We start from the raw sequence: 23417 nt of genomic DNA on the forward strand, positions 1-23417 counted from the left end.
TAAAGTGAGGGGCACTGAAAGGGGGATTTGGCATCAGCAAGCAAGCACTGAGCCAAGGGGAGTAGCAAAAGCCTCAAGACTCCCATGTGCCCAGGGTCCTGCGCTGTTCTCTCCTGTGGGTCCCCAGACAGTTCTCCTATAAAGCCCATTTTACAGGCAGGACAATTGAGGCTTAGACAGGTCTCTTGTCTGGGGCTCCCTGGATGCTGCCTCCTCCCCGCCATCCCTGACAATAAACAGAGAAGGGGTCTTTCTTACCCCCAGGAGGTCCCTGCTGCTGTCCTGAGAGGTCCCGTTCGCGGGCCCTCTGCTTTTGGCCAAGTCTGGTCACCTTTGGGCCTTATATAACAGCTGGCACCTGAGCCCAGATCCAGAGAGGGCCACACCGTGTAATTATAAGACACCAGAATCCAGACTGGCTCCTCGAATCAGGCTTTGAGCTCCCAAACCACAAAGGTTTGCGGTTTGCACCTAATTCCGAGTTACGCTCAGCCCCGGATGGCGTCACATGAGCCGGGCTTTATCAGTCCTGGTCTGGGCACATTCCTGGAGACCCCAAAAAGGCCCCCAACAGGAAAGCTGGAAACATTCTCCCCAAGCACTTTTGTTCTCGCTCCAAAGAGGACTTGCCTGCACCCAGGAGGCCTGGACAGGATCAAACCCATAGACCAGAATCCAAACTAGGCTGAAATAGAACCAAATGCTATTCAGCATCACCACTCACTGCATGACTCCAGCCAGCAGCCACTTCCCTTCTCTGAGCCTCTCTCTTTCCGTCTGTTCAATGGGCATGAGGCTTACCTTCCAACATCTGTTCATGGCTTAAGAAAATAACTCAGACTCTACTCCTCAGAGTGGAGGCCTGGTGGAAAGAGAATGACCAGATGGGCTCTCATCAGTTTGTTCATCTGTTTGGTTTTCTGTTTTTCTGTTTGTTTGTTTGTTTGTTTGTTTACTTGCAGCAGGCTTTTTCCCACTATTTGCAATGAAATGTTGAGAAATATACAGGGAGCACCAATTACTTGCCCCTCAGCTGCTCTCTCTCCATCAATGCTTTCTTCTACCTGCCTTCCTGCACATCTTTGTATCTTTACTCATGCATTTCAAAGTAAGTTGTAGACTTCAGGACATGTCCCTCTGGATACCATAGGAGATACCACAAATTCCTTTCTTCTGTTGCAGAAATCACACATAACTCCCATTATGAATCTTACGCTGAGTTTATTAGCTGAATTTATGCCATTTCATACAGCCCTACAGGCTACAACCAGTCTAGAGCATTTCTATCATCCCAGAACATTTCCTTCTGTCCCTTCAAGTCAGTATTTCTCCCTTCTTGACACCAGACACCAGATAGCAGGGGGCCGGAGAGATAACACTGCATGCAGCCAAACCAGGACAGACTGGAGTTTGATTTCCTGTATCCCATATGGTCTCCCGAGCCTGTTAGGGGCAATTTCTGAGCACAGAGCCAGGAGTAATCTCTGAATGCTGCTGGGTGTGGCCCAATAACTAAATAATAATAATAATAATAATATAGCAGGTAAGGTTGCACTTACATTGTATGAGGTTGGCCTGAGTTTGTTCCCTGGTACCTCATATGGCCACTTGAGGTCTGCCAGGAATGAACCTTGAGAATTTCTGAGTGCCCCCCAAAAATGAAACAAATACTTCTCTCAGCTCTCAGAAGAAGTCACTGCCCTCTCCAAGGCCCCTTCTTTCATTCAAAAGAGATGTGGTATCCATACTAGGTCCTGTTCTCTCTCTCTCTGTCTCTCTCTCTCTCTCACACACACACACACATACACACACACATATACACACACACACACACATCCCTCTTTTGCACAGGCAGTTCTTACATCTGTTCTAGAACACACTTCTCCAGTAAACAGTAATGTCAGTCACGCAGAAAGACAGCAGCTGCATGAAGCAAAATTTTGTGCTGAGTCCCAGCCAGAGTCCCCCCAGAGGGACAAGGACCCTCTGTATCCACGTGAAGGTGGTAAAGTTCTATCAGTCAACCAAGCTTGTGTCCCTTTGCCACAGGAACAGATACCAGTGTGACCTGGAGACAGAGGGCAGCATTCCATCCTCTGGGCAGAGGGCACTCAGAGAATCTTCCAGCCCTCAGCCCCAAACTAGGTACCCACTGCCTCTCACCCTATGGGACTGTGACCCCCCTGATTCCACCTGTGGGCCGAGATTCATTCCATTCTCTCCCCCTCAGAGTCCACAATCAGTGGGGTTCAGCCTAGATGTGTTCCACATACAGACTCTCTCCCCCTGCCTGGGCACCACAGGGCTCCAAAGACAGGCCAGTTGGCATTTGCCCTGCCCTGAGCCAGGCTCTCTCTGGGCTGAGATCTGCCCAGCACAGATTTGCCTTAAAAGCCAGCAAATTCTGGTGTGAACGAGTTTTGCAGTCAGCTCTCTCCAACCCTTTGCAAAGGCTCTGCCTCAAACATTGTCTCGGTTATGCAAAGTGCAGAGAACAGGACCTGGCAGACTCACCAGTAGAGTTTTGCCTAGTTCTGATGTGCTTTGGTTGTTGTTTTATGTGGTAACTGCCAGCAGAACTTGGCTGGTCACTGTGGGCCTTTGTGTGTCTCCCCTATCCTATCTCAGACACACACAAACACACACACACAAACACACACATACACACACCAGGCATCTCTCCAGGCTGCCAGGGCCATACCCTGCAGCACTGAGGGGAACAGCTGGTGTTGTCTTCAGCACTCCAGGGCCCCGCAGGAAGTGCTAACCTGGCCTTTTCTTCAGTGGGGAGCAAGCAGTCTCCAGGATGGAAACTCCCAAAGTCACACACACCTGCATTCTCACCTGCCATCTACCAGCTCCTCCTAGGCCTCGATCTGATCATTTGAAAAATGGGCCTCTGGGCGTTTTCCCAACAGACTATGGAGGATCCCAGGAAGCATCTGCAGGGTGCATGGAGCTTCGTGATCACTCAGTGAACTCAGCCCTCCCCATTGCCTGCACTTCTTGATGGAAATCCTTATTAAATTAAGATGCTCGTTTTTGTTGGTTATTTTTTGTTTTTGTTTTTGTTTTTGTCACACCCAGTGATGCTCAGGGGTTACTCCTGGCTATCTGCTCAGAAATCACTCCTGGCTGGCACGGGGAGGGGGGGAGGAGGGTGCCCATATGGGACACCAGGACTCGAACCAATCACCTTAGGTCCTGGATCGCTGCTTGCAAGGCAAACACCACTGTGCTATCTCTCCGGCCCTGATGTTACTTCTTGGAGACAGTACATCTGGTGTTTCTGAAGTGGCTCCCTCCAGCACGCAAACAGACACTCTCAGCCCTTTGAGCTAACTATGGGGCCTCATGTTATGTTTTGCCACTGAAATTCAAAAGCTACATACTATAGAAATGATCCCTGAAAGTATAAGAGGGAGATATGAGATGCATGCTGGGAACAGGGGTAGAGGGAGGACAATACTGGTGGTGGTAATGTCCCTCATTCATTGTCACTATGTGCCTTAAATATTACTGTGAAAGATTTGTGATTCACTTTGGCCACAATAAAAAAAAAAAAAGGCAACAAAGGTGCCCTTCCTCCAGTGAGAGCGATACACACTACAACCTCTAGGAGGCGATGTTCACACGAAGATGACTATCACCCAACGAGGGGGCTACGTGCTTTTCCTCAGAGCTAAGGCCAACCAAGTCCTGGGTCCTCAAGGTGACCTGCCCCCTGGAGCTGAGAGGATTAGCTTGGCTTTGGCGCCAGGGAGATCACTAGCCTGAGCTTCCAAAGGCTCCATTGTCTGGAGCAATAGGACCAGGTCCTGGGAGGTGACCTACCTGAAGGTCACTTGGCCACACAGGGGATCACATGGGGACTTAGGCAGGGAGCTATAGAACCAGCCTGAATACCAAGCCCTCCACTCAGCCTCCACCACTCTCATGAACAGTCAGTCACTCGGGTCGCAGCAAGCTGTTGAGTACAGCCTTGGGGCTCCTTGAACCCCTGTCTCAATCCCCACCGTAAGGACAGCTCAGAGTATGCACTCTGAAGCCGGGGCTCTGGGGTTATATCCTAATATCACAACATCCTGGCTGCATGGTCTTGAGCAAGTCATTCAATCTTCCTGGGTCTCCTTCCCTCTCTTATGAAATGAGGATAAAACTGCTAGAAAGCAAGTGATTCAAGAGTTGCAGACATCATGTACCCAGTGCACTTGGCACAGTGCCAGGCATGTAGCAAGCATGCAGAAACATAGCAAACTGGGCTTTTGTTTTGTTTTTGTTTTTGTTTTTTTGTTGTTGTTTTTTTTGGGGGGGGTCACACCTGGCAGTGCTCAGGGGTTACTCCTGGCTCTAGACTCAGAAATAGCTCCTGGCAGGCTCAAGGGACCATATGGGATGCCAAGATTCGAACCACTGACCTTCTGCATGCAAGGCAAATGCCTTACCTCCATGCTATCTCTCCAGCCCCAGAAAACTGGGACCTTCATGAGAAGGTCAGGCTTTAGAGTCAGGGACGGAAGAAAGACACTGGTTCAAATTATGGCTCTACTACTTAGAAGCTGTTCAATCTCATTTCTCTGAACTTGGTCTCCTCCTACAGGGAAGTGATGGCCCAGCTGTGATTGTCTTCAGGTTCTTTTGACTCTAACACAATGAGTGCTCTCTGCAGCCATAAGCCCAGCAGTTGAAGCTGAATATGCTCCCTGACCCTGTAAGCAATGAAGGTCAAAGGGGTGGATGGTAAATGCCTTCTCAGATGCCCAAGGCACAGAAAGGCAGAGGTTGGAGTGTCCTATGCTCTGAGCAGTAACAAGACTGTCAGGCATACTCAGGAGAGGCAGATGCCCAGGACAAGGGAGGAGCCAGGCTCAAAACTGGTTCCACATGGCTAGGCATTCATTGCCCATGTGCCAGCCACTCTGTGCAGCTGCTTACAAGGACACTCTCTTGAATCTTCGCACAGCTGACAGGACCCCCATTTCAGAAAAAGAGCCTCTGGCACAGAGAGAGGTTAGTCTGCCTCTTCGTATTCCCAGAGGAATTTGCAGAGACTCGGTCAGAGGCAGCCTTCAGGGTCAAAAATCTGGGGGCCTAAAGGACTTTCTGCTGGCTAGAGAAGTTGGCCACTAAGGACCATCAGAGTGATGAGGGCTCATCAAATGAATCCCGGATGAGCTGGAGAATGGGGAGACAGGAGAAATGAGGTGGGTCACTATGCTCAAAGGAAAGGTCATAGGTGAAGGTGTGGCCAGGAGGAAAAACCATGCAGCAGTAACCCAAGCACTTCTATGTAAATCACCATCCTTGGGCTTAGTTGAAGCCTCAAAACCTTATCACTATCACCTTGAATTGCTTGTGAAGAAATCAAAGCTCCAAAGAGTCCATGACTTGCCAGAGGCTACATCAATAGTCAACAGCAGGGCTATTGAAAACAGGCAGCAGCCACTGCACTGTCCTAGATGGGAATTGAGAGACATTAGAAGCAAGAAAAAAGTCAAAGAACATTGAGTCTGGCGCACAGTATTTGACACTATAGGAGAAGCAGATGCATAGGAAGGAGGGCAGAAGGAGGGAAAGAGAAAGAAGGAAGAAAGGTTGGGTGGAAAATGAATGCTGGATGGATGAATGAATGGATAATATGTGAAAAGATGGATGAATAGATATTCAAAGGATGGGTGGATAATGAGTAGAAAGATGGATGATGGGGAGTGGATGGATTGATGAATGGATGGGTAATGAATGAATGGGTGGATGGATGGGTAACATGTGGGAAAATTAATAAATGAGCAGATAGAAAATATTCAAAATGTCATTCTTTTTGGTAGTTTTCCAAATGGGTCCAATTCTCTGTACCCTTGATCCAAGTCCTCTGAGCAAGTTACCCAAATTTCATGAGCATCTCTTTACTTCAGCTCCCATAGTATTAACTGAGACAATTCCCCAGAATCAAGGATGTTCATCCTGAGTAACTGAGAAGAGTCCAGGATACATAGGCAAGATCACAGTTCCCCATTCTCACTATCCCACCCTAATGTCTTGAACCAGACCAGCCCCTCTATACTTCAATGTCCATGTCTGCATTTTTAGCTCTTAGTGCAGTTGTGTTGTGAGGCCCTTTCTGAGGTGCACCCCTGGTGATGAACAGTCAGGTGGACTCCTTAGAGGGCAAGATGTCCTTACTTGACCTTGCTTCCTGAAGGCCGGCTCCTTGTCTTTCTGGAAATCTCCTAGTCGCCATTCTAGTTATTGTGGATGTCACTTCTTAGAGTATTCCAAAGCCAGAGAGAAACTCAGAGACTCAGAGGTATGGGGAGAATAGAGAGAAAAGTGGGGATGCAGGGCTGGAGAGATAGCATGAAGGTAAGGTGTTTGCCTTTCATGCAGAAGGTCATTGGTTCGAATTCCAGCATCCCATATGGTTCCCTGAGCCTCCCAGGAGCTATTTCTGAGCGTGTAGCCAGGAGTAACCCTGAGCACTGCCAGGTGTGACCCAAAAACCAAAAAAAAAAAAAAATAGTGGGGATGTAGACAGTTGTGATACCACAAGCTAGAGGCAGGACAGAACACAGAAGCTGCCTGGTTCAAATAGACACAAAACTACAATGACTAGGTTCTGAGTCTCCTCACTGCCCAGAAATCCCTGCTTGGAACTAGGGAAGGCACTGAGGATCAGACTACAGTGCCCTTCATGGGACTCAGAAAAAACCAGCCAGAAGGTGCTGAGATAGAGGAGGAGTTTATTGAAAGCTTAGGACATGCCCAACTATCTCCAGTGCACAGTCCCAGAGAAAGTTTACTGCTCCTAACCGAGATGGAGGGGAAAGTGGTGGGGTCATCCATAGCATCTTGGTGAAGGGAGAGGAGAATTGGGTAGGTGAGGGCCACTTAGACTGTCATAAACAAAGGCTAAAGTCTTGGAGAGAAACTGAGGCAGAGTGGGCAAGTAGATTGCAGACAATCAAGTGGAATGACATCTGGTAGCCTCAGGATGCCACGGTCAGCACAACTGCATTCTGCAAGAAACAATGATCTCAATTAGGTCCTTCAAATCATGTGCCCATATCCCTGCCATCTCACCACCCCATACCATGGAGTGAACACTGGGCCTGGAGTCCAGCAGGAACTCGCTAACTAAATTAATGAAGAAATTGATGAATAATCAATACATATGACATAGGTCACTAAGACGGAGATAGCAGAGACCAAGTTCCAGGGCCACTTCCGCCGCACATTTATTGTGTGACCTCAAGCCACAAGTTTACTCTCTGGCTTTGGCCCTCGTCTGAAAAATGGGTCCAGCCCACCTCTAACAGTCATCCCATATTCAAAGTAGAACTGGCCAGACATGTCTTGGAAGGCCATGGTGACCTTCAAGCAATAATGAATGTCAAAATCTACAGATTGTGGCCAAGATATAGTTCAGTGTGTAGGGCTTTTAGTGGGTGGGCACATAGCCGACCCAGGTATCACTCCTGGCATTCCATATCATCTCCTGAGCACCAACCAGGAGTACTTCCTGAGTGCAGACCCAGGAGTAAGCCCTGAGCACTGCTGGGTATGATCCAAAATACCAAAAAAAAAAAAAAAAAAAAAAAAGGGGGTAGAATCATAGTACAGATAGGACATTTGCCTTGCACAAAGCCAACCCAGGTTCTATCCTCAGCATTCCATATGGTCCCCCAAGCACTGCTAGGAGTAATACTTGATTGCAGACAGAACCAGAAATAACCTCTGAGCACCACAAGGTGTGGCCCCCAAACCAAAATATATGTGCCTCCTATAGAACATCTAGACCCAGAAACAAGCCAAAAGAGAGACAGAACATGAGCATAGCCATGTCTCTGAAGGAACCATGTCTCTGAAGGAATCCAAAGACTCAACTTAAAAGCCCGTGTGTGTGTGTGTGTGTGTGTGTGTGTGTGTGTGTGTGTGTGTGTGTGTGTGTGTGTGTGAACTAAACAGGTGGCCGTGTCAGCTCTTTGCCACTCCCAAGGGAAGTAACTTGCAATTTAGAAAACAATGTGTTGGGCCCGGAGAGATAGCACAGCGGCATTTGCCTTGCAAGCAGCCGATCCAGGACCAAAGTTGGTTGGTTCAAAACCCATTGTCCCATATGGTCCCCTGTGCCTGCCAGGAGCTATTTCTGAGAAGACAGCCAGGAGTAACCCCTGAGCACCAGGTGTGGCCCAAAAACCAAAAAAAAAAAAAAAAAAGAAAAGAAAAGAAAAGAAAAAGAAAGAAAACAATGTGATACTTCTCTCATGAATTTGAAGCAGGACGTATGGGCTCCTTCTTCTGGGAAACTAACCTCTATGATATCCAGAACAGCGTTGGCAAAATTGACATTCAGAACTTTAGGCAGGGGAATTCCAACATCTAAGTCCACTGTAAGAAAAAATGGTTGAAAGTACAGTCACATTAAGGGCCAGAGTAGAGTCGAGCCTATTACACCACCTTCAATTTAGACAGTCTGCAAGGCCCTGAGTCTAAAGTGAAATAGGTTTTAATCAATGTCATATGAATAGAAATATCATTGTCTTGGTTCCTGCATCTTACAAGGGGAAATCAGCCCTTCTCCAGCCTCATTGTCTCTATCAGAACAACGGAGAGAACCATGTTGTTCTCCTTACCATTAAGCTTGGGCACATAGGCCACCCGCATGACCTGGCTGAGCCATTCCTCTAAGCGAGATGCCTGTGACAAAGCAGAGGGAGGTAAGGTTTTGGGAAGGGAAATCAGGGTCCAGCTCCCCAACCACCTCCAATCCTCAGGACATAGCTTCTGGTGGACACAGGGTCCACTGTAGTGGATTTAGCCACTAGTGACCACCCTGGACTCTCCATGATTTCATCTGGCTGCATCTTGGGCCTCAATAACTTAGTCAAGCTGAGATGCCTTCCATGAGATGCTGTGGACACAGAGCAGGGCAGAGAAAGCAGAGAAAGTTTCCTGCTCCACTGTGACTCCATGTGGTCTCATCTTAGACTTCCACCAATCTAAAACCCCTGAGAGTGTTCCGGAACCAGAAGTCATCATGAGATTCCATTTCCTCAGAACTCTGTGAAAGGACTCTAGAAGTCTGAGTACGAACACAGAGCTTGGGTAAAGTTCTAGAATTTTCTATCTTTATGAAGTTCGATAGTAGAGATTTCCAAACTTATGTGAACTATGTCTCACTCCAGAAGTAAAAAAAGTATTGAGACCCCTGGAAATGTACCTTCTTTAAACAAATGAAGAGAAAACACCCCCACAATTAATGCCAGACTAATGCTAGACCCTGACATGTTTCCAGTGTCCCCCACCCTAGGGATCAACCACTTTGGGAAATATTTCTCCTGACACATGTAATCTGGTGAGTCTCTAAGACTTTGAAAACACAGAGAGAATGCGATGTAATACACATCACACACACACACACACACACACACACACACACACACAAACCTGTCCAGTTGTCTGCCCATTCTTATGGGGTGAGAACTGAGATATCAGTCCAGTCACATGGCTTATGGCTTATCATACCTCCTTCCCACGAAAATCCTCACCCACAAGTTACTAGTTCCCCCAATAACTTACATCGAAGGAATGAGCAAAAGAGGAAGCCAGCTTGGCACTGAGTCTAGGGGAGAGAAGAAAAATAGTGAAGGCCCAGCTCCCACCCCCATCTGCTTTGCACCCCAAGTCTTGGGGAGCAGAAAGCAAAGGTCCTGTCTGTCTGCTCTCAGTTCTTCTGCCAATGCAGTAAACCTGGGTAGGTGTGGGTCAGTGAACATCACAGACACCTGGGCTATGCTGTCCTGGTCTCATGCCCTGCACACAGCCCAGCTGCTCAAGTGAGAGGTCTCCACTCAGTACAAGGTGCCCTACACTCACAAGTGCTCACAAAAGGCAGCAAGCCCGCACCAGGGTTTACACAGCCTGTGCCCACAGATACACAACAGCCCAGGTAGGGCTCAAGGCTGGAAAGTAGTGCCTAGCAGAGGAAGTGGCTGCTTGTAGGCCCAGAAGAAGATTCTAAAATAAAATCTGGAGAGCCCTGAGTGTCTCCAGCTCAGGACAGGACCAGCACAGGGACACCTGGAAAGGCCAGCCAGTCCCTGACCATGGTGCATATTCAATGGTTGGAGGATGGAGCCCAGAACAGAGCCTGCAGATTTTGAGGCCATCCCACAGTGGGAAGTTGTGGGAGGAAGGGGCTGGTTATGATTAGCCCCACAAGGCCTCAATTCTCCAACCAACCCCTCAGATAACAAGCATCCAGAAATACTAACAGCATGAATGCCCTTGGGTGTGTGATCTTTAAGAAGATTCTAGGCTGATCACCCTGAGTCTGACTGCCAGATGCCCTGCCCAGCTGCAGGCTTCTCTCCGGGATGAATTTGCAACTGTGCCATGAGCTGTGTTTGTTTGTTTGTTTGTTTGTTTGTTTTTTCTGTCACCCAATATCTCTTTCTGCCCCATCCCTAGGATTCTGGGGGCTAGAAGGGAGGCAGGTGCCAATATAAAGGGGACAGAGGTCCTGCTAGTTCTTAATTCTTGCTCCCAAAGACAGGTTGGGGCTGCAGGGTAGCTGCATCAGAGCATTAGAGACTTATATTGTTAGACCCTGGGTGCCACCTAGACCAACATAAAAATGATAGTAACAACAATAAAAATATGAGGTTGGCTACTCTGTTACCTCTCCAAGGACAGGGAAATGTGCAGCTTGGTGGCTGAGGGCGCCAATTGAGCATTCAGAGTCATGACCTATATGGGGAAAAGAGAAAGAGGGCAGAGTTAATCTGCTTCTGCAGAGGCTGCAGAGGTAGGGGGCACCTCCACTCCCTGCGCAAACTCTCTGCTGGGTCTAGACTAGGCTATGATAACTTAAAGATTCTGGTGTTCCAAAACCAAGTAGAAAAATTTAGTGGGGAGAAAGCAATGGGAGTGGGCTTAGGCCACACCTAGCAGTTCTTAGATACTATGTCAGGCTCTGTACTCAGGTGTCATACCTACTGGTATATGAGATGTCAGGGATGGAACCAGGGTTGGTGGCCTGCAAGGCAAGTATCCTGACCCACCCCTTGTTACTATCTCTCCAGACCCTAGGTAAGAAACTTGGGGGCTAGCAGACCTTGTGAAGGAGGAAGCTCAAGGACTGCTGGAACAGGAACATGGAGAGCATGGATAGAGCCCATAGTGTGGTGAGTGAAGGGGAGACCAGTGTTCCCTCTACTAAAGGCAGAGAGATGGAGTCTGGGGCTTAGGGTTCAAGGATGGCAGAGGCAGAGGATGAAATCTGGGGAGTGCTGAACTGCAGTACTGGGCAGAGTGAGCACAGAAATGAGCAGGGGAGAGAGGCCTCTTTCCAAAGGTACATTGGTATAAACTCAAAGGGGAGCAACCTGAAAGTTTGGGAGGCAAAAAAAAAAAAAAAGAGGAGATCATGCAAGAGACTTCTGAGACCCACAAGGCTTGTGTGGGGAATCCTGGGATCCCAGGGAGCAGATGGACAGGACTTAGGCCAGCATAGATGTACAATGGGGGAGTCAGCAGGAACCAAGGCAGATCTTCAGGTATCTTCTCATTAATGGCAATGAGGAAGGGAACTTTCTGTATTGGGTACTACCTGAAATGAATGGATGGTCAGAAGAGGGATAGATGGCCCCTAACCCAGCCACTCACCCCACTCAGATCGAAGAGGGCTTCGGGGGTCCCATTGGCCTGGAGGGCCTGCAGGTGAATTTTGGCTGGGATGGTGACTGTGGCCTTCTTGTTCTGAAGTGTGACTGTGGGTGCTTCCTTCACACGCAGCGAAAGCAGAAGTTTCTGGCCAGGCGGCAACTTCCCCAGAGCCTGAAGAGAGGCCAGGCACAGCAGGGGATGGGGGGAGCAGCTTAGACACCTCGAAAGAGAACCCATTCATGGACCCCCACACAAGCACAGATGTGACCACCTGAACCAGACTGGAACCAGACCAGCCAGCCAGGCTAAGGGGTCCCAATGTGTGGGCAAGTGAATCAGACACAATCATCCTGAAGCCCTAAAGCCCTCTACAGCCCCTCCTCTGGACCCCCTAATCCTTCTCCTGATGCATCGGCCACTCTATCTTCCCCAAAGATCCTTCTTCAGGGCCTCTGCAGTCAGCTCCACTGGCAATCGAGACCAGCCTGATGCCTGTGTCCTCCCTGGCCTCCTGCAGCAGAGGACTCCTAAGGACTCTAAGGGAACCCTTTTTGTCCAAAGAGGCCTCCACAGCAGATCTAAGAACTCTGATCACACTCCTGTCCCTTTCCCTTCCCTCCAACTCTGTCCCCACCCAACTCTCCCATGGTCTGTGTGTCTGCTCTCCACTTTCTGAGTCTCCTGCCCCAGAAGAGGCACCCAGAGGTCAGTATTTGACCAAATGCATCACACAGTTAGGATATCTTATTAGCATGCCACCATGGAATCAGAGGCCAGCTGGGAACCACAGAGTGCCAGAAGCCTTGAGAGTCTAGGGACTGAGTGGCCAGACCCAGATTATGAAAACAAGGAGACATCTCCCAGGCTCACAAACCCCACAGGGACCCTTTGGTGCTCTGACAAACCAAGAACCAAGACCCAACTTTAATCCTTTCCACATCCACCTGGGAGGGTCTTCTGAGTAGCTAGCCCTACTTTTGTCCCTCCCTGAGACTTATCCTTCAGCCAAGGACTCCAAGAAGCAGAGATAACTCAATCCAGCCATTCTGTAGAGGTCAGAACCTCTACATATATGACCCATTGGAGTTTTTTCACATTCAGAGTCACAATGCAGATTCTCTGGTCCACCCCCAGGAATTACGGTAAGGCAGGTAGTGCATGGTCATAGGCTGATGCCTACAAGTTACCCCCTGAATTTTATTTCATCTCTTCCCTCCCCATAGGTAGGTACCCTGACAGAGAAGACTGAGACTGAGAGGAAGGAAGACAGCTGGAGGGAGAATGCTTTCCTGGATAGAGGTAACACCACTCCAGGACAAATCCCAAGAGAAATTCCATCTTTCCTCTTGAATCAAAGTCTGCTAGCAGAAAAGAACTGCTGTGTCAGTCATTCACACTTTAGTGCGAATTTAGACTCAATGCTCAATTGCCCTTTTCTGCAGAGCACTGACTGGATTGAGAACAATTCTCAGAAAGCAACTCTTTGAGAATGAGCTAAGAGGATTGCAGCGTTTGAGACAGTTACTCACGTCAGGGACCAGAGCTGCCAGGTCTGTGGTTGACAACGGGACATTGCTGGGAACCTGGATCCAAGAGCCAGCAGGGAGCAAAGGGTTACTACAGAGACAAGGTGGGGCTGAAACACACACACACACACACACACACACACACACACACACACATTTCCCATCACTAGGCATGCCACACTCAGATATGCACATTGGTAATGTGCTCACCCCAAGCCAGGTACCCGCTAAGAGTCTTTATGATGGCTCACAGGGGATGGTGGTCTCATTACTCATGTCTTACAGAGGGGATGCCCAAGGGTCATGTGGCATGTGGTATCAGCAGGGGCCTTGACCCAGGTAAATCCCAGACTCCAAAACCATTGCCCAGAGCTCACCAGTGAAGGCCCAAGGACCTGACCCCAGACTTTTTTTTTTTTTTTTTTTTGGTTTTTGGGTCACACCCATCAGCACTCAGAGATTACTCCTGGCTCTACATGCAGAAATCTCCCCTGGCAGGCTCGGGGGACCATATGGGATGCCGGAATTCAAACCACCATCCTTCTGCAGGTAAAGCAAACATCTTACCTCCATTCTACCTCTCCAGCCCCGACCACAAATATTTTTTTACCATTTACCTTAACAGTATTTTCCCAAATGATAATATTTCCCCCCAGGACATACACACCAGAAATTCAGATAAAAGTGTGCCAGCCTTTGCTAAACAGCTGGAAGTCCTGGTCAATGGGCCTATTCAGCACAGTCTATTTGGAAGCCTAGTTAGCAGCTCCCAGCCCACTCAGCTAGTACCTTGGCCCCCAGATGAGATGCCCAGGGGGCTCTGGACTAAAAACCAGCTTTCCCTCCAGTGACAGACACCAGGTGAAGGTTTGAGAGCCTGAACTGCACATATGCCATCACAAAAGACCTGTTTACACAGCAAACACACAATCTACCCAAGTTGTAGGGTTCCAAGTCCTCACATAAGATATAGTCTTCCACCCTTGTGCCAGACATGGCCTCTGATGTCCTACTCCATTGTCACATATTCACACACACACACACACACACACACACACACCTATGTCCTCAAGCTGCTCACACACTCATACTCAGAACCTCTATCTATGAATGCCACCCACATCCCACTGTGACCCCACTGTGAGAAGCCTCCCAGCTCAGGTCTCTGTTGCTAAACCTCTTGGCTTCAGAGCATCCTCTAGACACAACTTTTAGGGGCTTGATCAGACCCAGGATCCAACCTGCATGAATGGAGACCAGGTGTCTCAGCACTCATAATCTAGTTGAGAACTGAAACCACATCAGACCTCATCAAGGGATGCCTCTGAATGAGGCTGTTGGGGGTAGAACTCCCCACTTTCAGAAGGACACAAGAGAAACTAGGAGGGAAGCAAAGAGAGTCCAAGGACTTCAGAACCAATATTTGCCTGCCTCTGGGGTCATGCACCCCTAGTTTTCTTCTCCAACTCGAATCTGCTCTTTAGAGAGCTGTGACATGATAGCCACTCTCTCCTTATTTATTTATTTATTTTTTTTGGTTTTGGGGCCACACCCCGTGGTGCTCAGGGCTTACTCTTTTTTTTTGTCTTAAATAATATCTTTATTTAAGCATATAGCTACAAAAATGTTCATAAGTTGGGTTTTAAGTTGGAGCTTACTTTTGGCTCTGCACTCAGGCATCACTCCTGGAGGGCTCCCAGGACCATGGAATACTGGGAATTGAACCCAGGTTGGCCACATGCAAGGCAATAGCTGACCCCCTGCACTTTATTGCTCCTGCCCAAACCACTCACTTTTGGGGGTAAATTGTATGAACTCTAAAAAGGGCTCTTACAACAGAGATTTAAAAAAATAATAAGTTGCCACATTTCACAGGGTACTGCTGACTACTTGAGTAATTTCTAGGAAAGCTGCACAGAGAAAGTCCAGGGGCGAGAAGGACCCTGCTTACCAGTTCTGGAGTGATATCTATGTCGAGTGCCCCGTTGGTCTGCAGAAGCGAGAACACTGTGCTGAAGAGGTACAGCGGCACAGTCACCTGCGACGTGTGGTCTTCCTTGGGGGGCACCTTCACCGGAGGGAGTCGGGGCTTGGGGAAGTCAATGACATCACCGGCAACACTCTTCAGGATGGGCTACAGGAATGGAGGGCAAGGCAAGAGGGGCAGGAGCTCAGAGACCATGCAGGGGCTAAGGCACTTGTCTTGCAATCTGCTAACACTCTTGCAAGCTGCTAGTTCTGGTTTGAGTCCCTTGTACTGCATATGATTCCCCCCCCCCAGCACCACCAGAGGTTATTCCTGAACAAAGAGCCAGGAATAGCCTCTGAGAGCCCCCATCCCAGCCTCCTTGACCCAGGCCCGCCTCATGGCAGGCAGCCCCAGCAAGCACTCACATTGATGTCCAGTTCTATGTACTGGTTAGAGATAATGGGTAGTGTGGCCAGAGTAAACTCCACGGACCCAAGAGCCCCAAGGGGCACCAGACCTGCAGGGAAACGGAAGAGGGGGTAACCCCATGAGTCTGGGTTCCAATACAGTATCCTCTGCTAGCAGGCTCTAAAACTAATGGCTCGTTGCCTTCCTCCCTACTTTCTATTAAGGAGACAGGTTTAGATGGATGAAGGCCATGTCAGGCTAGGAGTCAATCACTGGACTTCTTGTCTTCCACAGCAAGGGTCATGCATGACCCATGTTCTCATAGGGACACACTCCTGCCCCAGTGTTCCCTCCTCACCCTGACTCTGCAAAGCCCTTTGTGAAGACAGAAGAAACTGTGCTCCACAAAGACAGCCCAGTGTCATGGGACCCTGGCTCCTTCCATCTGCTCTCTGAGCCCAGCAGATGGTCCATGAGAGAGCGAGAATATCTGCTCATATTTCTATCATGCTGTGTCCCCCACATCTTGTGCCCCCCACCTGCAGAAGTACCTGCTTGGCAGATAAAGAGGGGGTGGCTTGAGTCTCTAGGCCCCACTGACATATCCTGGCACCCCACCATCAGCCCCTCAAAGTGGGGGTTTTGTCAGATTGAAAAGATATCAGAATTTTGCCCTTCATGCTTCCCTGGGCCACTCCCCTTCGTTTGACATTGGGGTGATAGAAGGAGGGGGTGGGTATCAACTTACTCAGCACAGCTCCCAGAAGCTCATTCACCACACCCAGCACACTGTCTACCACGGGGCACAGCTGTGTCAAGAGGAGACAGGAGTTACCAGGGAATCACGGGGAGCCCAGCCAGGGACTGGAAACAGTGGCATGTCCTTTAAACAATTTGCTGTGTGGCCCTGGGGGGGCCAAGGTAAGGCAGCATGTGGAGGGGATGGAGTGGCAAGAAGGCACACAGGCAAGGGTCCGGAGCTGAGAGTGCTAGGGCAGTAATAGGGAGGGACAGTAATGCAGCTCCATTTGCACCCTCCAAGACACTGGGGAAACAAACACATTCTTGGGGCCCCCTGTGGCAACAGATCAAGACTTTCTCATAAGGTGCCCTTCAGCCTCCCATCCAGGTATTCTGTAGCCCAATACAGACCTTCATACCCACATTTTCTCCCCCATGTTTCCTGTAAGCCTATGTGAACAGGATGCAATAGAACCCCCATTCTGAGAATTCCCCACTCCATGGCTCACACCCCATGAGAACAGGCAGATCAGCTGTGACCCTTCAATCCACAGCTGGGGCTAAAGAAGAGCAATGGTAGGCCCAGAGACAAGCAGGGGAGACCCCCTCATTTAAGCAAGTGGCCTGGACCACTAGGATCTCACTTTCCAGGGGAAGTAAATAACAGAGAGGAGAGGAGAGACTGGAGGTGTTGTGGTTTGGGGACCGCCAGATAGGTGCCAACCTAGCTGCAATGTGCAGGAAGGGGGCTGGTGGAGGTAGCACAGATTGCGTAAGAAAAGCCAGAAATCAGATTGTTTCGAGAAATCTCTAGCCTCTAAGATGCTGCCAATTAACTCTTTTTTTTTTAAAGCTCCTTGGACTCACACAAAACCAGACCTGCATCCAATTGACTTGGAGACCCATGTGGGGGGTAATGATTTAAAGCACCCCAGAACCCTGGTTGAGACCCTGAGGTGGGTCTAGATTGGCATCTTGGGGGCTTAATCTTCTCACACTGAGCTGCCTTTCCTAGGTGACCTCTTCAAACCCAGGGCAGTTTTGCCCCATAGCCCACCATCTTCAAAAAGCACCTCACAAAGACCCCAAGAGAGGTCTTTGAGTGACCCCAGCAAAGACTTTCCCTCTCCTGCTCCAATGAGATAGCCACATTAACCTTTCCCACATGCAAGGCCTCTGGCAAGGACCCTGAAGCCAGTCCTGGGCAGGTCCCTCCTACCGGAATTAATAGTGAATTAATGCACACAGGCAAGACAGCACACACCACACCAGACCCCTGCACCACCCCCATCTGACAGCATGTTTCAAGTTGGAAATCATGCAAGGAACTAGGGCAGAGCAGGGATAACAAAAATATAGGTGCAGGGGGCAGGATCCGGAGAGGGCACAAGCCATCTGGCACCTGGAGGCACCTGGCAGGTGTGCCAGCAGATGTGGGCGGCCAGGATGAGATTAGCTGGTGGGCGGGGAAGGGAAGAGCTGCCTTATCCTGCCTGGCGCCCAGTTGGGCTCAAAATGGGTGCAGGAACCCCACCAGGCCTGGGAGAAGGGACCAGCCCTCTACACCCCACACTCACCAGACCTCAGCACCCCACACTCACCAATACTGCTCACACACACACACACACACACACACACACACACACACACACACACAATTCAACACCACCGCAAACCCCACACTCACCAGTCCTGGAAGAACCTTGAAGAGTGTTTGTTCCACAATTCCAAAAAGCGGTGCAGGCAGCAGCCTAGGCAAAGCAAGATGGGTGAGGGTATGGGCACCACAGGAGCCTCTGACCCTGCCCCCAGATCTCTCCTGGCTCCTCTCCTGGCCAGACTGCTGGGTCTAGGAAACTCAGGTTTCAATCTTGACTCTGCCTCGCTATGGGGCCAGCACACAATGCAGGCTCTCTCTGTGCTGCCTCATCCCAGGTGGAAGCAAGCTCAAATTGAATAGGGTGTGTACTATAAATAAGCAGTGAGTATGAGTTCCACTTGTGTCCCTTTTGTCTGCTCCTAAAACTAAAGGACCCAGAAATTTTTTTAGGCCCAGAAATATCACCTGACTTAGACAGGGAGATCAGTAAATGCTGTTGCATGAATAAGTGCTAAATGAATGACTAAGAAATAGCAAGCACGGTGGGCTCAATGGGGTAGAGGACGGGGCTGCCACTACCTGTTCCCCACCCCCTACCCAGGTCCCCTTTGATGCAAACGTGCAGAATGATGTCCTGGAACTGAAGGCACCCAGAATCCCCTGGAAAAGGTCCTTTAGGAGACCAGAGCTGCCATGCTGATCTCATTCCTGGGAAAGAGATGGCAAGCACTGGGTGAGGATGAGGGACCCGACTGGAATGTAGGACCAAGATGGAACTTGGGCCACATGGGCCATGCTTAGGAAATAGTAAGTGCCAATGGAGGTGGGCACAGAGTGCTGGTGGGAAGCCTGAGACTAGGGCCCCTCTATCCCTGCCTCAGCCAGTGTGTATGACCCTGGAAAATCCCTGGCCCTCTTTGGGTTTCAGGACTCCCCATGGGTGAGGATTTCAACAAGTAACAGTTGGGGGTGGGAAGGGTGAAATGTTAATATGAGGCCCTGAGTTCAGTTTCCGGGGCTGCCCACATGCACCAGGTACCATCCTAGTGGCACTACTTTTGGGTCTCTCAGAGCCCCACAGAAAGTGTGTGGTCCCCAGCATGCCATACCCATGGGTGCTTGCTTGCACACACTACCAAGAGTGGGCGATCCCTGCCATGGCAGAGACACCAAAATACAGATCCAGATGAGGTGGGAGTTCCCCCTGGGTCCCCACAGCCTGCAAGGGGACAAAACAGGACAGGGAGGTAGGAAGCTGAAGCATCGAAGCCTCACTGCTCTAACGGGGAGACCTGACTCAGGATACTAAGGCAGGGCTTTGGGGCCTGCAAGGGGCCCGCCCAGGTGTGGGTAGGACTGACTGTGGCACTGTGGTCCTCAGTCAGAGTTGAATTGGGGAGAGGAGCGCCCCGGGAGTAGCCAGAGCCGACACTCACCCTGAGAGCAGGCTGATGTGGCCCAGGAGTGTGGTGCAGCGCTTGAGGATGAGGATGGGGGTACCCCTTGAGCTCACGCCCAGAGCCACCCGTGAAGACACGTTCACCTCGCAAGCCAGCTGTAGGAGGCCCCCCAGAGGGCTGCGGAGAGAGAGTGACAGGTCCCACTACAGCTACCCTCCCAGATCCTTCCCTCCTCTCCCCTGCCTGCCTGCCCACTAAACACTTGGGCCTAGTGGGTCCCCACTCCAGAGAGTGATCCCGAGTGGGAGGTGGGGGTAGGGAGGAACACTGAGTGGAATAAAGAGAGAAGACCTAGGGAAGTAATGGGGTGGGGGAGAGAAGTGGGAGGTCCCCAGGACACACTCACCCGGAGCCGTGCAGGCCCACCTTGGTGTGCAGGTTCAGCTGCACCCCAACCCCAGGCAACAGCCTCAGAGACACCTGTGGCAGCGTGAGCTCCTCGATCTTCAGCCTGCAGGGAACATGGAGTAGAAACCCCCTCACTCCCTGACCCCACAGTATAGACCTGGCGCTGTAACTGCAGCCCAGAGTCTCCTTTGGTGTCCCCCCCACACCATATTTCTGTTTTTGGAATCCAACACTGGGACCAGCTATTTTACAGGGTCTGCCTTTCTTCATCTGCCAAGTGGGACCAGGCAAGTGGTGCGGCTCAAAAACCAAAAAAACTAAGTACTTCCTTTTTCATTCCATGTCTAAAACTCAACTAGTAAGGACTTTGCAAATCACCATTTTAGGGGAAAAAAATTTAAATAAATAAATAATATGTTCTAGTTTTGGGGCCACACCCAAAACTCAGGGGTGACTCCTTGCTATTGGCTCAGAAATCGCTCCTGGCTCAGCGGTCAGTATAGGACGCCGGGGATCAAACCCAGGTCCGTCCTGGACAGCCGTGTGCAAGGCAAATGCTCTACTGCTGTGCTATCCCTCAGGCCCTAAAAATTAAATTTTAAAAGACATGTGAACACCGTGGTCTGGAAGAGCTCCCCTGCAAACCTGTGTGAGCCCCACATCTGAACCCTGCACTTCTGAAGACCGTGGCCCTTGGGGAGCATGTGGGAGGCCCACAACTGAAGGAAATCGACCTTGGTGGGTGCCTTGGCCTGATGTGCAAACCATAGCAGGCATCACAAAGTGTGCTATGAATCATTGCAATACACACAGTTGCAAAGTTGTTCATAATTGAGTTGTAGTCATACAGTGTTCCAACACATGAGGGGGACTTTTTTTTTTAATTAAAACTTAAGAAATTAATTTGCAGGGCTGGGAGGTAGAGATTGGGGTGCACACTTAAAGGATGCCAAATAAGGTTTGATCCTGAGCATCTTCAGGTATAGATCTGGAGAACCCCAACACTACCAGGGCTGGGCAAGTAATGCCCAGTACTTTAGGACCTGAGGAGCACCTAACCTTAAATTTTGCATTGGCCCTCCAACCTAGTTGACTGAAAAGCACCAGAGGGTCCCCTGGAACTCCTGAGCACCTAGTAGAAACCCCAAATTTTTGGTTTTGAGGAGCCACACACGTGATGACCAGGGCTTACTCCTGCCTTACTACACTCAAGGATCATTCCAGGTAGCCTCAAGTTATCATACAGGTGGGTACCAGGTGCAGGAGATGCCAGGCAAGTGATTTAATTTCTTTCCTATCTCTCATATTCCCTTAAAGAAGTTTTGCTTTGGTTTGTATTTTTCTAGTTTTGTTTTTTGGATTTTTTTGGGGGGGAGGGGGTTTTTGGGCCACACCTGGTGACACTCAGGGGTACTCCTGGCTATGCACTCAGAAATCGCTCCTTGCTTAGGGGACCATATGGGATGCTGGGGGATGGAACTGCTGTTCTTTCTAGGTTGGTGCGTGCAAGGCAAATGCCTTACCACTTGCACCACTGCTCTGGCCCCTGCTTTGGTTTCTTTTTTATTTTTGTTTCTGATTTGGGGTCCCACCTAAGCAGTGCTCAGGGATTACTTCTGACTCTGTACTTAGGAATTACCCTGGCAATGTTTAGGGGACCATATGGGATGGCAGGGGTTAAACCCAGAAATGCCCTACCCTCTGTACTATCACTTCAGCCTCCCTTAGAAATGTTTTTAAGGAGCCAGAGAGATAGTATGGAGGTAAGACGTTTGCCTTTCATGCAGAAAGATGGTGGTTCAAATCCCAGCATGCCATATGGTCCCCTGAGCCTGCCAGGAGCGATTTCTGAGCGTAGAGCCAGGAGTAACCCCTGAGCACTGCCAGGTGTGACCCAAAATTTAAAAAAAAAGAAATGTTTTTAAGAAGCAAACCAGTGATGTACATGAAGACCATACATGTTAACCTTATTATAAGCAAATGACCTTAATTAAAAATAACAAATATTTTTATAGTGTAATAAGGAAACAAACTCATGAAAGGAATGAGCCCCAGTGTGCTACCCTCCTGGAGAATTTAAAGGGAGGGAGGGCTGCCTTAAGTAAAGACAATGGGCTGAGCAGTGAAGAGGGGAGCTTGCAGATGGCTGGAATACATCCTGCCTCACATCCCACAGAGAATAACAGAACCCACCAGAGCTGAGATCCTCAATGCACAGGCAGTTCCCACAGACCCTGTAAGTTTGGCAGTCTATTCTTCCAGTGCCTTTCAAGGAATCAGAGTCTAACTCTGCTCTACCACCTCAAACAGAACAAAGACCAGCCTTCCTGGAACACAGGCAGGAGGCAGCTCACCTGTCAGCAGGCCACATCACAGGGACTTACCCAGAGAGCTCCTCAACCACACCAAAAATTCCTCCATAGCTCAGAAGACCGCCTCCTCCCAGCAGTCCACCAGAGCCCAGGAGGCCCTGGTTCAAGGAAGTGACGGTTCCCAACACATTCTGCAGAATGGGTCCCCCAACGAGTGAGTTCTGGATGGCTGCAGAGAGAGTGAGGGGAGGAAGAATAATTTTACTGGTGAAGAAATTGTGAGAGAGAGAGAGAGAGAGAGAGAGAGAGAGAGAGAGAGAGAGAGAGAGACTTTCCAAGCCACACAACAACATGGGGACAGAAGCATGAAGACGTCTAAGGCTGAGCTATCCATGACATGACAGGAAGGTCAGAAGCAGTGGGAATGGACTCAGACATCAGGGCTGTCTCTGAACAGAGGAGGCAACCCTTGCTTCTCCTGGGCCACTATGGGTATGGATTGTGAGAAGCACAAGGCGGAAGGGAACAAGAGGACCTCATGACCTCCGCTGCTCTCCTCTATCTAAGACTGTCACTCTGGACTGTTGGGTGCTGGGGCCCCTGATACCCCAAAAGTGGGGTGGAAATTCTGACCCAGCCATCACCTTCGCCTCCACCTTCTCTGCTCTACTAGTCTCCATCTGTGAGGCAGGCACAGAGACAGGTCTCTTCCCTCCAGCTGGCCAGCCCCTGGCTGCAGATCCAACAAAACTTTAGCCCCCAAAGAGACTTCCCCTCTCCCAGAATCCCAGGATTCCACTCTGAGCTACAGTCAGGTGCTGTTCGCTCTCCTCTGCTCCACCGCCCCAGCCAGTGACTCAGCATGGCTGCCTCCCCTGTGACTTCCAGCTTACCTTTGCCGAGTTCGTCCTTGTCGATCCGTGCAAGAGTACCCACTGTCTCAAGCAGCCCATGGCTGGGGGTCACTAGACCCCCAAGAAGAAGCAGAGACCACACAGCCAGCATTGTTGGTGCACACCTAACAGGGATCAGAAACAGCACTTCCAGGCTCCCTCGGGCCAGCCTTTCTGCTCCATAGACCCCATCCACCCTCCGGGGACCCTGCTGCCCTCCCAGTGCAAGAGCTAACTGGATTCCCAAGGAAAGCCTGCCCCATCCCAGCAATCCAGTGCCCCGTACACTCTGTCATCTCCTTGGCTTCTGACAGGCCTCACCTTCACTGGGCCCCATTTTACAGGTGGAAAAACCAAGGCCCAGTGCCAGGAGGAAGCTCAGTAGAGCTGCTCCCAGAGCAGCATTCAGACCTCGGCTCATCTGGCTTAAAAGTCTTGGTGCTCTGCTGCCTTGGGAAGTCTGGGCTGGTTTCTGGAGGGAGAGGACAGAGAGGCC

The 23417-nt window shown here is 50.0% G+C and overlaps 1 protein-coding gene across 1 annotated transcript; it reads right to left on the minus strand.

The window, feature by feature from the left end:
* Positions 1 to 6983: 6983 nt before the first annotated feature.
* BPIFB3 (BPI fold containing family B member 3) lies at positions 6984 to 23033 on the minus strand. The gene is made up of 15 exons (XM_049779301.1): positions 22922 to 23033; positions 22101 to 22257; positions 19715 to 19819; positions 19345 to 19485; positions 17996 to 18059; positions 16316 to 16376; positions 15585 to 15676; positions 15142 to 15324; positions 13194 to 13247; positions 11665 to 11835; positions 10679 to 10746; positions 9577 to 9619; positions 8631 to 8694; positions 8309 to 8385; positions 6984 to 7013 (listed from the first exon to the last, which is right to left on the minus strand). Exons 1-15 carry the CDS (start codon positions 23031 to 23033, stop codon positions 6984 to 6986), a joined length of 1422 nt encoding a protein of 473 aa, XP_049635258.1.
* Positions 23034 to 23417: the final 384 nt, after the last annotated feature.

The sequence above is a fragment of the Suncus etruscus genome, chromosome 9, assembly GCF_024139225.1.
Source record: "Suncus etruscus isolate mSunEtr1 chromosome 9, mSunEtr1.pri.cur, whole genome shotgun sequence".
Taxonomy (NCBI): domain Eukaryota; kingdom Metazoa; phylum Chordata; class Mammalia; order Eulipotyphla; family Soricidae; genus Suncus; species Suncus etruscus.

What these genes read in the sequence shown, in the direction of transcription:
- BPIFB3 (XM_049779301.1), bottom strand. Translation starts at nt 23,033, where the DNA reads ATGCTGGCTGTGTGGTCTCTGCTTCTTCTTGGGGGTCTAGTGACCCCC. An exon ending in GTGGGCCTGCACGGCTCCGG is followed by an intron (nt 19,486 to 19,714) that starts GTGAGTGTGTCC and finishes CTCTCTCCGCAG; the next exon opens with CCCTCTGGGGGGCCTCCTAC. An exon ending in TGGCAGCTCTGGTCCCTGAC is followed by an intron (nt 11,836 to 13,193) that starts GTGAGTAACTGT and finishes GCCTCTCTTCAG; the next exon opens with GCTCTGGGGAAGTTGCCGCC.